Source organism: Artibeus jamaicensis, unplaced genomic scaffold, assembly GCF_021234435.1.
Source record: "Artibeus jamaicensis isolate MK-2021 breed Jamaican fruit bat unplaced genomic scaffold, CSHL_Jam_final contig_2259, whole genome shotgun sequence".
Classification (NCBI taxonomy): Eukaryota; Metazoa; Chordata; class Mammalia; order Chiroptera; family Phyllostomidae; genus Artibeus; species Artibeus jamaicensis.
In genome coordinates this window covers 5,812,100-5,824,480 of record NW_026521468.1, presented here as the reverse complement: position 1 = coordinate 5,824,480, position 12,381 = coordinate 5,812,100, and the positions used below count along the sequence as shown (strand labels likewise).

At 61.2% G+C, this 12,381-nt stretch overlaps 2 protein-coding genes across 3 annotated transcripts in view; both read left to right on the top strand.

Annotated features, from left to right (window-relative positions):
* Positions 1-5,660, top strand: part of RNF157 (ring finger protein 157) — a 58,251-nt gene extending 52,591 nt beyond the window's left edge. The window contains exons 19-20 of one of the 2 annotated variants that reach the window (XM_037157785.2): positions 1,335-1,375; positions 2,920-3,008. In XM_037157785.2, the coding sequence (XP_037013680.2) occupies positions 1,335-1,375 (41 nt within the window). In that variant the 3' untranslated portion in view covers positions 2,920-3,008. Of the gene's footprint in view, positions 1-1,334; positions 1,376-2,919 lie in introns of both variants that reach the window. The other variant, XM_037157784.2, reaches the window with a different exon arrangement.
* Positions 5,661-6,200: 540 nt separating this feature from the next.
* On the top strand, positions 6,201-11,677 carry FOXJ1 (forkhead box J1). Its single transcript, XM_037157787.2, has 4 exons — positions 6,201-6,471; positions 6,756-6,964; positions 7,535-8,197; positions 9,941-11,677. Exons 3-4 carry the CDS (start codon positions 7,700-7,702, stop codon positions 10,706-10,708), a joined length of 1,266 nt encoding a protein of 421 aa, XP_037013682.2. The 5' UTR covers positions 6,201-6,471; positions 6,756-6,964; positions 7,535-7,699; the 3' UTR covers positions 10,709-11,677.
* Positions 11,678-12,381: the final 704 nt, after the last annotated feature.

The window sequence follows — 12,381 nt, the reverse complement described above, 5'->3', positions numbered from 1 at the left end:
CGCTGAGCTAGGGACAGGCGTGCCCACTTTGGTAGGTCTTGTGGGAGGAATAGGCCTCCTCCCTCAGCCGTGAGGTTGAACTTCCCTCCGATGCCGGCCAGCTGGGCTCAGGACAGCATCCCTGGCCCTTGGTCCCCTGTCTGCATCTCCCTCCCCATGCTCACAGGGTGAAGGGGGGGACCCAGGCCCAGCCCGTGAGTGGCAAGGACCACGCAGGTCCCCATTGTCACCACTCTTGTCAGAGTGACGCTGGGAGGGCACCTGTGTCTTCCTTCTCCTAAGAAGTTTCTGGGTGTTCTTGGGCCCCAAAACCAAAGGGGTGGGGGTGTGTTCTGAGATGACTCTGAGGGTCACAAAGGGAGGAATCCAAGCAGACAGGTGTAGGTGGAGAGCGGATCGGGATTTGCGGACCATACTAAGCAGTCATGGTTTCTGAATGACTGTCACCAGAGACAGGATCTGGGGACCAGTGGCAATTCTGTGAAAAGCCTCTGAGGAGGGTGCTGATGGAAAAGAGCAAAGATAACTTGGGTTGAGTAGTGGAAATACAAATATGGTTTTAAATGGCTGCGTGGAGCACAGGGGGCGTATCTAATGAAATCCGAAAGTACTTAAGGATTCCTGAAACTCCAGGGGAGCGAGTGGCTGGCTGAGATGCTCCGGGGAAGTGCACGCTTCCGAGGCACTAAGGGAGCATCCAATGACTCTCCCCTGGAGAGAAACTGCAAGGCCCTTGCACTGTTACTGTAGCCCTTAAACTTAGCCACAGGGAAGGGGTGTGCGGAAGGGCCCTAAATGTGCTCCCAAAATCTACCTCTAGAGGTCTCTTCACTCGCCCATTTCTGATTCCCAGAAATGGGAATTGAATGGAAAGCACCTTTATCTATCTCCCTGTGCCCCAGTTTCTGGCCAAAGGCAGGGCCGGATGGTAGCACTGGCTCAGGAAGATCTCCTCGCCCCCCCCCCCTCCTTTCTGTGGCCAGGCTGGCCCCTGACCCCGTGAGCAAGCGCAGAGCAGGCTTTGGTGAGGGCGCATCAGCATCCTTTGGAGGGGAAAGGACACCACAGAGCATAGGTATCAGGCACCAGGAAGAACAGATGTCGTCAGAGCTGGGACTTGAGGCTGCCCCAGGAGGAACGGGGTGTCAGCCTGGCGACCGATCCTAGGATGGCGGTGTCTGCCGCAAGGGCGCGTGCGAACCCCGCCCGGGCAGGCCGCCGGTCAGCCCTCGGGCTCCTGGTGAGCTGGTGGCAGCGGTGTGGTTTTATTTTGTGCATGCGTGTGTGTCTTCTCTCCTGTTTACCATGTGCTTTTGGTCTTTCCTACCGAACAGCCGCAGTTCCGGAGTCCTGCCCCATAAACATTGAGGAATAGGTATGAGATCTACCCAATTATGTAAATGAACACACCACTCATGTCACGGTGGGGTTTCCAACCGGAAGGGCAGTCTTGCCTGCTGGTCCCCTTGCCCCCCTGAGAGTGCCATCCCCGAGGAAAAGAACACCGCTGACCACGCCCCAGACTTCAGCACCCCAGGGGCCAGAGGTCCCCCAGTCCCTGCGGGTGTGGGAGATACCGAAGCATGTCCTGTTCTACTCACTTCTCTTCCCCTGGGGCCCCCGCCTCAGACTGTTACTAGAGCCTTGGAGGGATTATCCCACCAGGACATTTCTGGGAAATAGCAGTTTATACCCTTAATCCTGGTGTTTCTGCCATTAGACCCCACACATTTGAGTGTGAACGCAGCGAGCCTCCAGCCCACCCTCTGGAGCCCTCAGCCCCGCCCAGGACAAGCTTCCCATCTCCTGGAGGCGGTTGGGGCACAGTGTTAGAAGAAGGGGTGGCCGTGTGGGCTGCTGGGGGAGTCCTCACCCTCAGAGCCCCCTGGGCTTCCTCTGGCAGGGCAGGGTGTGGGGGACCCCAGAGGAGGGAGGCCTTCCTCCAGAATGGAGAGGATGGCCCTGTGGGGGAGCCAGGCCGTGGGCGGAGCCAGGCCGTGGGCGGGCAGGCGAGTAAAGGGAGGTGGAGAGAGAGAGGAGAGCCTGAACAAAGCCTGGGGTGCCAGCGCTCTCTGCCAGTGGGTGCCCCGCTCAGCAGTCCCCCAGGTGACTTCGTTCAGTCCTCCCAGCAGTCCCGCGAGTTAGTGTGGAAAAGTGACCTGCCTGAGCCCTGGGACCTGGGAGTGGGGTCCTGCTGTTTAACGACAGATCAGACACCTTAGGAAGTGAACAAACTGGGGAGTGTGGCCCAGACACAGAGCACGAAGGGAAGGGCTGCCAGACTGGGGGGAGGGCGAGGAAGTTAGTAGGTGACTCCTGGGGGGCCCCAAGATTCTCGGGCTAGTGTCGCTGGGGGTGATAACACCCAGGAGAGCAAACCTCAGCGGGCTGCTCGGGTCGGAGAGACAAAGAGCAGCAGGTATGGGGGACGATAGGGTGTCCCCCACCCCCTGCTGGTGGCCAGTCACCCCCCCCCGCCCCACCCTGGCTCCTCAGCAGTCTCTGGGCCCAGGGAACACACTCTTCTCCCTCCGCTCCACTGCTTCCCGCCCCGAGGAACAGCTCAGCTGGACTCAGCTGCTTTCCCCTGGTCTGATTGGAACACGCAGACCAACTTCAGAACTAATGAGACGCAAAAGTGGGTCCTGGGGCAAGTCCATGAAACAAGAAACATCCTGTGCGTCCCTCGGTCAGTGGGCACGGTGGCTGTGACTGTGGCCCAGTGGGGCTGGCACGGCCCCTGCACCTGGCGGCGCCCACTTCTCCCATTGCGCTTTCTCGCTGTGGCCAGCACGGGAGTTTCAGGTGACATGCGTCCTGCCAGCTTCTGTGCCGAGCTCCTGGGCCACCCCGCTGGAGACACCATCTGGACCTGGCCGGAAAGGTTCGGCTCCTGTAACCTTCCTTTCTCTTCTGCAGGCACCTGGCAGGCTGATGACAACATTGTCAATTGTCGGAACACACAGCACCGCCGCCTGTCGTCCAGCAGCCTGGAGGATGTCGAGAACAGGCCCTGCGTCTGGGGTCCCTTGGCCGTCTGAGAGCCCTGCCCCCATACCAGAGCTCCCTCCTGTCCCCAGGCTCCCTCCTGGCCTCACTGGACCAAGCGCCCCCTGGGCGTCCTCAGCAGGACACACGGAGACTGTCATACCCACGTGGAAGCCAGACGTCGAGATCAGCCTGCTCCTCCTCCCAGCCTCGTGTCCTTCCATAACCGCCATCCCTCCCCTCCCAGGACGGACTGGAAGCCTCCTTTCTCCTGCCGCCTGTAACCACTTGATGAACTGCAGCTCATGAGACCCTTTGCAGAGACTCTCTAGAAGTTCCCACTGTATCGTGTGATCTTCAGGTGGAGCCAAGGTGCACAGGCCGGTGGCTTCCTGAGCATCCCTTTCCTCGCTGCAGGCAGACCAAGAGACGGAGTCTTCGTGGCTTCCTAACAGCCATCCGCCCGGCACTTTTTGGTTTCTGGGACATTGTAACCAACTTGAACCCTCCTGTTGGAGGCGGGCGGTGGGGATGACTCCTGGGAGAAGGGAAAGCCACATGGCACTCTCAGTGGCGTTTCCTGATCCTCAAGGACAGGAGAGACGGTGGCAACCGAGAGGACAGATGGAAAAACGGTTCTTTCTTCTGGCACGTGAGCTAGTCTCTCATGCCTCATGTGTCTGTCTGTTTAGGAAGGGGGCCATGAACGGGAGAATACCCCCTAAGTGGTCACCCACAGGAGGGTTTCTTAGGATCAGGCACGTCCGAGAAGGCCTGGGACTCCGCCCTAGGCAGCATTTCAGAGCCCTGTTTCAGCCGCCTCCGTGTGCTGGGCGTGTGTGAGCAGCTGCTTCAGCACAACGGCCCCGTTGGGTGGCATTCTTACCCCTGGCGCCCCCATCTCCACCCTTGTTGTTAACAGTTTAATAGTTGAAGAAATAGGCTGCAAGAAGGGTGGACCAGTGATCCCCCCGCCACTGGTACCCCGGAGCCCCGAAGGAAGTGGTAGAGAGCACCCAGCTGGGGCCAGCAGTGGGCTGGGAGCCTCCCCACCCTCCCCATATTCACCCCCCCAACCTTCCCATGTTCCTGAGCCTGATAGGGGAAGGGGAGGTATTGCCTTCCACAGGCTCATCCGAGATTCAGAGATGCTGTTCAGTTCATGTGCCCACCCCACCTCCGCCCAGTGCAGGGCATGTGAACAGAAGCCTGCAATGGCAAGGCCGCACAGCCCCGCATGCTGCTGGGTGTTTCTCTCCTCTGAGCCCCAGCGTTATGGACCCCTCATCGTGCTCGGGTAGATGCTTTGTCAACTGGCTTTCAGGAAAGGTGGTTTCTCAGTGAAGCACGGACTGGGAAGCAAAGTTGGGTCCAACGATTTGTGAGGCTGAGCTGTGGAGCCCAGGCTGTCCCCGTGCTGATGGCTTGTTAGTATTGGGCATTGTCACCGGAGAAGAGTTTCTCGGCGCCCTTTCCAAGACCTCGCAGAGAGCCCAGGGCCCAGGGGATCCTTTGCACCTGCCTTGTGGCTTCTTTGCACTGCCAGGTGGGTGGGGGACCCTCACACTGCCTAGTGGTTGTGGCTCATGTTCTGCCCTGGTCAAGGGGGAGGCCCGTGATTCCGACAGATGTGACGTGAGCCAAGCCAGACTCTAAGCTGCTGTCTCGAGTTGCCAGCCCCCACCCCCACCCCTGTGTGCTTTCAGTCCCTTTCATATTTAAAAACCTGAGCAATAACCCCCCCTCCCTGATTTCTTTGCAGTGTGAGCCCCAGAAAACGTCAGGGAACAGGAGCCTCCCTTAGCCTGGGGCACTGGTACACAGACCCACCTCCTCTCCCAGCAGGTAGTATTCGAGGTGTGCTGTCACCTGAGATGAAGGAGGTGCGGGTAAACAGTAGCCACAGGGGCCAGGAACCCTAAGAGGAAGCCATTATCTTCACCCTTTCTGGGGGGGTCTGTGTCCTCTCCCAGGAAGATTCTTCTAGGCCTTGGTTCCATACCCCAGACATGTGCGTTATAGAACGGCCCTTCAGTCCTTGTTTTTCAGACCCTTCCTATCCTCCCGTCCCCGCCACTGCTTCTTTATTCTCATCTAGATCTTTGGCAAACAGTAAAACCCCCTCCAAAGAGGCTGGTCCTCAGTCAGCCTGACCAGGGATCAGGGCACCTGCCAGCCCCACTGCCCCATCCATCCTCTGGACACTGTCACGTCGTAAGCAGTTAACCCACGGAGAGTGGATGGCCCGGCTCCTCACACACAGGAGCACTGACAAACTGGAGGCCAGTGACTCCTACCTGCCACGCTCAGGTTGGAGCTCTCCCCTGGCCTCCAGGTGGTAGGGGGCTCCCCGCGCCCCACAAAGCTGCTTCTCCTCCTACCCAGCCCCATCCCACCAGGGTTTATGCTGGCCTCTGGGGCTGGACTGTGAACTGGAGGCCATCTCACCTGGAGAGAGTTCATGTCCTGTCCACCTGACCCTGGCACGCTCATTGCTCACTTTGCTTTAGGATCTGCACACCTGGCGTGTGCAAGTGTGTATGTGTGCTGTTGTGCCCCTCTCCCTCCCTGGAGTTACACTTGGGGGCACACTACAGTGGGAACATCGAGGATGCAATATTTACGGATTGCTGCATGATTCTTAAAACTGAATAAAACTGTTTACAAGGGAAGGAGGGCTGTTGACTGTAGCCGGCTTGTGTGTAAAAGCTCCCGTCTGCCCTGTTCCAACAGCCCTTCATACCTCTGCTCCAGATGGTGTGGGCACGGAGGAGTGGTCGAGGGCAAGGGGCGGGGAAGGATGTGGCCCTGGGCTTGAGTTGGGGTGCCAGCTCCCCACCCCCGCCCCACACAGGCTTCCCCCGCCCAGCCCTGCAGCTCCTGGGCAGAGGCCTCAGTAAGGAGCCCTTGGCCCCACCGTTGGCCTTAAACCGGAGAACTGCCATTGCTGCAGCTCCTCAATAATTGAAGAGCAGGAAGGCTGGGGACGGGAGGGAGGCCGGGGGACGGAAAGAGGTCCGGTCCCTCCCCCCTCAGTCCCTGTCACTGAAAGGTTGGTGAAATGAATGGGGCAAATGACCCCACTAGGAGAATTTGGCGAATCCGTAGCTTTTCTGAGTTTCACTCGCTGGCTCTGCCTCCTCAGCTATCTGGAAAGGAGGGAATGCACTTCCGCAGAAGCCTCTGGAATGTCGGGGGGAGGGAAGCAACCGCTTACCGGGAAACTGGATTACCCTACCCGCCTTGGTGGGTCTGCGAGCGGTACGGCCATTGCAGCGGACCTGAGCGGCAGGTGGCATCGGAGAGGCAGACCTGCCAGCGGGCACCAGGGCGGACACCCAGGATGGGAGAGAGGGGCGGGCCGCAGAACCTGAGCAAGAGCCCCTCGCAGCACAGAGGAGAGAAAATGAAACCCGCTTTCAGCACCGCCCGCCCCCGGAGCTGCGTTCCAGGAGCCGTCGAGGCCTCGGAGCAGCGGGGCCAGTAAGAGGGCAGGGTGGGAGGGCGGTTCCCGGGGGCGAACGGCTCTCCTGCTTGGCCGAGCCCCAGCTGGAGCGCAGAGTCGCGCGCTTCTCCGAGCCCTGCGCGCGGCCCTCGGGCGGGAATGCGGGCAGCCCCGCCGCGGTGGCGGGTAGGGGGCTGGGTGGCGCGGGAGAGGGGCGCAAAACGAGGGAGTTCGAGGAGAGTTACCGCTGGAGAGAGTGGCCAGAGCCCGCGGTCACCTTGGAAACGTGATGACCAATGGCAGAAGCAAAAGCTGTTTATAGGGGCGGAGCGTCGCCATGGCAGCCGGAGAAGCCTTTGGAGCTGCTACTTAACGCTGTTCCCCGGGCCGCGGGCGCTCAGAGAGGCACCGTCTGGCGGGGGCGCGACGAGGGGTGCTGGCGAGGCCCTCAAGCTGAGGGCAGAGAGCCGCGGGGAGTGAGGGTAACTTCTTCCAGAACCTTCCTTTGGCCCGGGCTGCACTCTGAGCCAGGTAAGGTACTGGGAGGGCTGCCGGCCGCGGGAGTGGAGAGCGTTGGTACCAGCCCGCTCTCCCATCCGTCCCGACGGAAGTGGTGGGCCCGGGAACTGACATCTCTGGAGTTTGGGGGTACCTCACTTCCTGCCCCGCATAAGAATATGTCCTGTTCCCCTCCTTCCCCGACCTTCCATCCTAATATCCCTTTTCAAAGATTTGACGAACTCCCCTGTCCCCCACCCCCACCCCAGTACCGCCCTCCCAGGCTCCCTCCCCCCTTTCCCAGGTGTCGCAGGGTGGGGGTATCTGATTTCCCGCCCTTGGGGAGAAGGGAATAGCCTCGGATGCCCCTACCGTCTTCCCTGATTTGGCTAATACTCTGGTCCGGTCTGGAAGAGGAAACGAAGAGCGAGACAAACCTGCGGGGATCGGGCCTCCGGGCCCGGTTTCTGTTTCCCAGACCTGGGCTCTAAAAGATCTTCCCAGCTGTGGGGACGATTTCAGAGGAATTCCCCTCCCACCCCCACACACCCCCTCCCCTCGGAGGTAGGGAAGAGTGCACAGCTCCCGCGGTGCTCCCCGCAGGCCTCCCATTCATATTCGGAGGAGACAACCGGGGTCGCAGGATGGAAGCGCACGTCCCCGAAGCTGTGTAGCTGGAGCCGCGGGAGTCAGTGGGCGGAGAGCGCTGCGGGCCACCGTGGGCTCGGCCGTGGACATTGACCGCCCCCTCGGAGAGTCCGTGCAGACATGGCCGAGAGCTGGCTACGCCTCTCCGGAGCAGGGGTAGCGGAGAGGGCCGGGTCGGAGGGCGGCCTGGAGGAGCCTGACGCCCTGGACGACAGCCTGACCAGCCTGCAGTGGCTGCAGGAATTCTCCATTCTCAACGCCAAGGCCCCTGCCCTGCCCCCAGGGGGGACTGACCCCCATGGCTACCACCAGGTGCCAGGCTCGGCGGCACCTGGGTCCCCCCTGGCGGCAGACCCAGCCTGCCTGGGGCAGCCACACACGCCAGGCAAGCCCACGTCGTCCTGCACATCCGGGAGCTCGCCCTCAGGGCTCCAGGCTCCGCCCCCAGACGACGTGGACTACGCCACCAACCCGAACGTGAAGCCGCCCTACTCCTACGCCACGCTCATCTGTATGGCCATGCAGGCGAGCAAGGCCACCAAGATCACCCTGTCGGCCATCTACAAATGGATCACAGACAACTTTTGCTACTTCCGCCATGCTGATCCCACCTGGCAGGTAGGGGAGGCGTGGGTTCTGTCCCAAACTCCCACCCTCTCTACTCTTGTGAGGACCGGACTCACTTCATGTCTCAGATCCGCAGGTCAAGTAGGCAGGTGCAGTGCACTCAAGGGCCCCAAGGCAGGAAGGCCATCAAAGAAGGACCTCCAAGGGAGCCCAGTGCTCAGAAATGCCCCTCATTTGACTTTGGAGAGGGAGGAGGAAGGATGTTCAGAGGGCTTTAGGGGTGGGGATGCTGAAGTTCAAGGTGCAAGCACTTGTCACTCATCCAAGAAGCTCAGTCCAAAGACTCGGTAGGGCCAGACTTTGCTGTGGACACAGCTCCCCCCAAAGGTGACAAAATGAGGGACACATTTTTGTCCCAAGTCCTAAAATTCCTAGACATTGCCCTGCCCAAGGGCAGCTCGTCGGGACCTGACTCAGAGGTGGAAATAGGAGCACAGTCCCCGCCAAGCTCTGCATCCTGCCTGGTTGCAGGTGGCTGGCGGAGGGCGGGCCGTGGGTCGGGAGTGCTGTGGGGTGCAAAGGCCAGCTGTGTCTCTGTGGAGTGGGTATGAGGCCTTCCTAAAGCTGTCCTCTCAGCCCCCACTCCAGCCCCTCCCCAGTTTTCTGCCTCTAATCTTTTTCCTCTTCTCAGTCAACCTCCCAGGGGGGACAATTACCTGAGCCAGGTGCTTTCCACAGGGGCTCTGCCTCCAGCTCGGGCTTCACGTTCCACATCTCCGGAACCTGGCACAGAGCAGCCAAGGGGCTAGGCTGCCACGTAAACATCCCAGCCTTGCCAAGGGGCACCACCCACCCATCCATCCTGCTACCCAGGCCCCTGGCCCCTGGCCCCATCCCCATTGTGGTTTGAATAGGACTACGTCCCCAGGAGCGAACAAGGCAGGACAGTGATCAAACATTGCCCTGGGGGTCCTCTGCCATCAGGATCAGGGGCTAGATGGGCACAGAGGCCCTGAGGATGCCCAGACTCTCCCCTGGGGCCCCCACAGGCAGCAGGCCGCATGTCACGACAGTCCCCAGCTATTCTACACTTGCTGGGCCCTGACTGGGGCAATGCCATCTGTAGCTTTGGTGAGAAAGCAGAGCCCCCCACCCACCCATAAGCCTGGGAAGCTCAGGCTGCAGGAAATGGGCCCCAGGAATGAGCACTATGCCTTTTGCTGGGTAATAATCAACTGAGGCCAAACAGCCTAGGCAGCGGGGGAGAGGGGGGTTAGGGGGGCAGTCAGAGCCCAGGCCAGCAGCTGGCTCAACAACCAAGGGAAGTCATCAGATGGCACCACTCGTCTCCCTGCACACACCCCTGTACAGGCATGCACATGTGCAGGTGCACACTCACACACTCACACCCTCAGCCTCCCAGTGCCGCCCACCCCAACCCATGCACTTCACCAACAGAGAGGGCCAGCCAGGCCCTGGGGGAGCTGAGGCGTTTGGCCAGAGGCTGCAAGCCGTGGGGTAAGGGAGGGAGGGCAGGACAGCGTGGCACTGAGAGCCGCCCTGTGGCTCAGGACTTGGATGACTGAGCAGGCAGATATCCTGGCAACAGGGAACAAAAGCCCCCGACAGCACTCCTGGCTCCCCGTGTCCTGTGGCTGGTGTCCCAGAGCCTGGCCCCCTCCTCCCATCAGAGAAAGGATGGGAGGAGGACAGGCAGGAGCACTAGCTGCCACATCACTGACCCTTCCTCCCCGCTCACTCAGTCCTCTGTCTCTCTTTTCTCCCTGCACCCAGAACTCCATCCGCCACAACCTGTCCCTGAACAAGTGCTTCATCAAAGTGCCTCGGGAGAAGGACGAGCCCGGCAAGGGGGGCTTCTGGCGTATCGACCCCCAGTATGCTGAGCGCCTGCTGAGTGGGGCCTTCAAGAAGCGGCGGCTGACCCCAGTCCACATCCACCCAGCCTTTGCCCGCCAGGCCACACAGAAGCCCAGCACCACCCCGTGGGCTGGGCCGCTGACCGTAAACACCGAGGCCCAGCAGCTGCTGCGGGAGTTCGAGGAGGCCACCGGGGAGGTGGGCTGGGGTGCGGGCGAGGGCAGGCTCGGGCATAAGCGCAAACAGCCGCTGCCCAAGCGGGTGGCCAAGGTCCCGAGGCCTCCCAGCACCCTGCTGCTGACCCAGGAGGAGCAGGGCGAGCTGGAACCCCTCAAAGGCAACTTTGACTGGGAGGCCGTCTTCGATGCCAGCACTCTGGGCGGGGAGCTGGGCACGCTAGAGGCCCTGGAGCTGAGCCCACCGCTGAGCCCCGCCTCACACGGGGACGTGGACCTCACTGTCCACGGCCACCACATCAACTGCCCTGCTACCTGGGGCCCTTCAGTGGAGCAGGCCGCCGACAGCCTGGACTTCGATGAGACCTTCCTGGCCACGTCCTTCCTGCAGCACCCCTGGGACGAGAATGGCAGTGGCTGCCTGCCCCCGGAGCCCCTCTTTGAGGCGGGGGATGCCACCCTTGCTGCTGACCTGCAAGACTGGGCCAGTGTGGGCGCCTTCTTGTAAGATGCCAGGCCCCGCCCCACCTCCGGACAGCACCCAAGTCAGGGCCCAGACTGACCCCAACACAGGCCCACGGAACCCGACTGCCCAGACCGGGGCTGGGCCAAGTCTCCCGAGACTGGCCCCACAAGGTCACACCCCCCCCCCCCAGCCCAGGCTGCCCTCTGCTTCCAGCCCAGGAGGCTAAGAACTGGGGCTCAGGACCAGAACTGCTGCCTTCCCTCCCAGCCCTGCATGAACACAGTGTTTCATCGACCCTCCTCTCTCTGCCGCAGGGATCAGCTGAAGAGCCCCGCACTGTGTCAGCCCTGACCTGGAGGGGCCCTGGCCAGGCCAGGGAGCAAGAGGACAGGGCCTGTCCCTGAGCACCTCAGCGTCAAAAGATTCTCCCTCTCCCCCTTTCCTCCCCAGGTCTCTATCCAGAGAAAGTTCCCAGGTACAACAAATGCTAATTAGGTGACTGCAAATTAACCCCCTGGAGGCCTCTCAGGGCAAAGCCTCCCTGGGGCTGGGGCGACAGCGGACGGGAGGAAAGGGCAGGGGCTCGGAGGCAGACGGAGGAGACCGGAACGAGGCCCAGGCGCCGGACAGGGCAGGGAGGTTTTCTAAGGCGTCTGCAGTCTTCTCCTGGCCCCATCTTGAGTGGGGCGGCAGAGCAGAGGGTAGAAATCCCTAATTTTTGAGCCCAACTGGAGGCTGAGAGCAGCAAGGAGTTGGGGTTCAGGGGCGTTAGGGGCAGAGGCAGCCAGGCTGCGGAGGGGGGAGGGGACAGACGAACTAACGTAGTGGGTGTAGCACATAGCCGAGCTTTAACAGGGAGGGGTGCCCATCCTTCCGGAACCCCTGGGACCAAGAAGGGGTGGGGATCACCCCACGCTCCTGCCTGCGCTGTGGGAGGGAGTGCCTGGCCCCACCCAGAGCACCCCAGGCTGCATCTCGAATCCACCCTCCTGCCCCATGGGGCAGTTTAACCTTTTTCATGGAAAATTATTTACAATAAAAATTTTTGGAAAATAAAATTTTAAAAAATCTGAGAATTGGACCTGCTCGCAACTTTCTTTGGGAAAAGGTGGAGGCAGATTCTGGGAGGGAGCTGGAGGGCCACCGAAGGCCTGAAGTGTCCCTGGTGACCTCCTAGTGACCTCTGTGTCCCCAGGGAGAAAGAGGGGGAGGGAGAGGCAGCCATCAGGGGGTCTCCTGCAGCCCGGGCCTCGGTGCCTCCACCCGTGCGGTGGGGAGAACTACGCCCACAGCCGCCTAGAGGGTGCGGGAAGGGAGACGGCCCCCTCCCTGGACCTGAGGACCCACAAAGGCCTAGCCCGCCCAGGGTTCCGCTCAAGCACGCCCCACCTCGAGGGCCTGCCTGGGCTTGCCTGCCTGGATCTGTCCCTGGCCTGGGCCAGCCTCCAGCACCTCCCTCCTTCGGTCCCTTCCTGGAGGGGACAGCGTGAGGCCAGAGGCCCCAGCCCCAGGGCCCCCATGTCCCACCCTGGCATGTGTCCACTCAGCCCAGTGCCTTCCCTCCCAGGCCTGCCACAGGCCAGAGCAGGAGGAAATCCAAGGGCCCAGACCCTACTTTCCCGCTCGTACTGGCAGGTCTGCTCTGGGAGGAGCCAGCCTACTAGGGCTCTGATGGGGACAATGAGGCACAGAACGTCATGTGTTTGAGCAACACA

Coding starts and splice junctions, on each gene's coding strand:
- FOXJ1 (XM_037157787.2), top strand. CDS start 7,700: ATGGCCGAGAGCTGGCTACGCCTCTCCGGAGCAGGGGTAGCGGAGAGG. Junction 8,198..9,940: donor ATGCTGATCCCACCTGGCAG/GTAGGGGAGGCG, acceptor CCCTGCACCCAG/AACTCCATCCGCCACAACCT.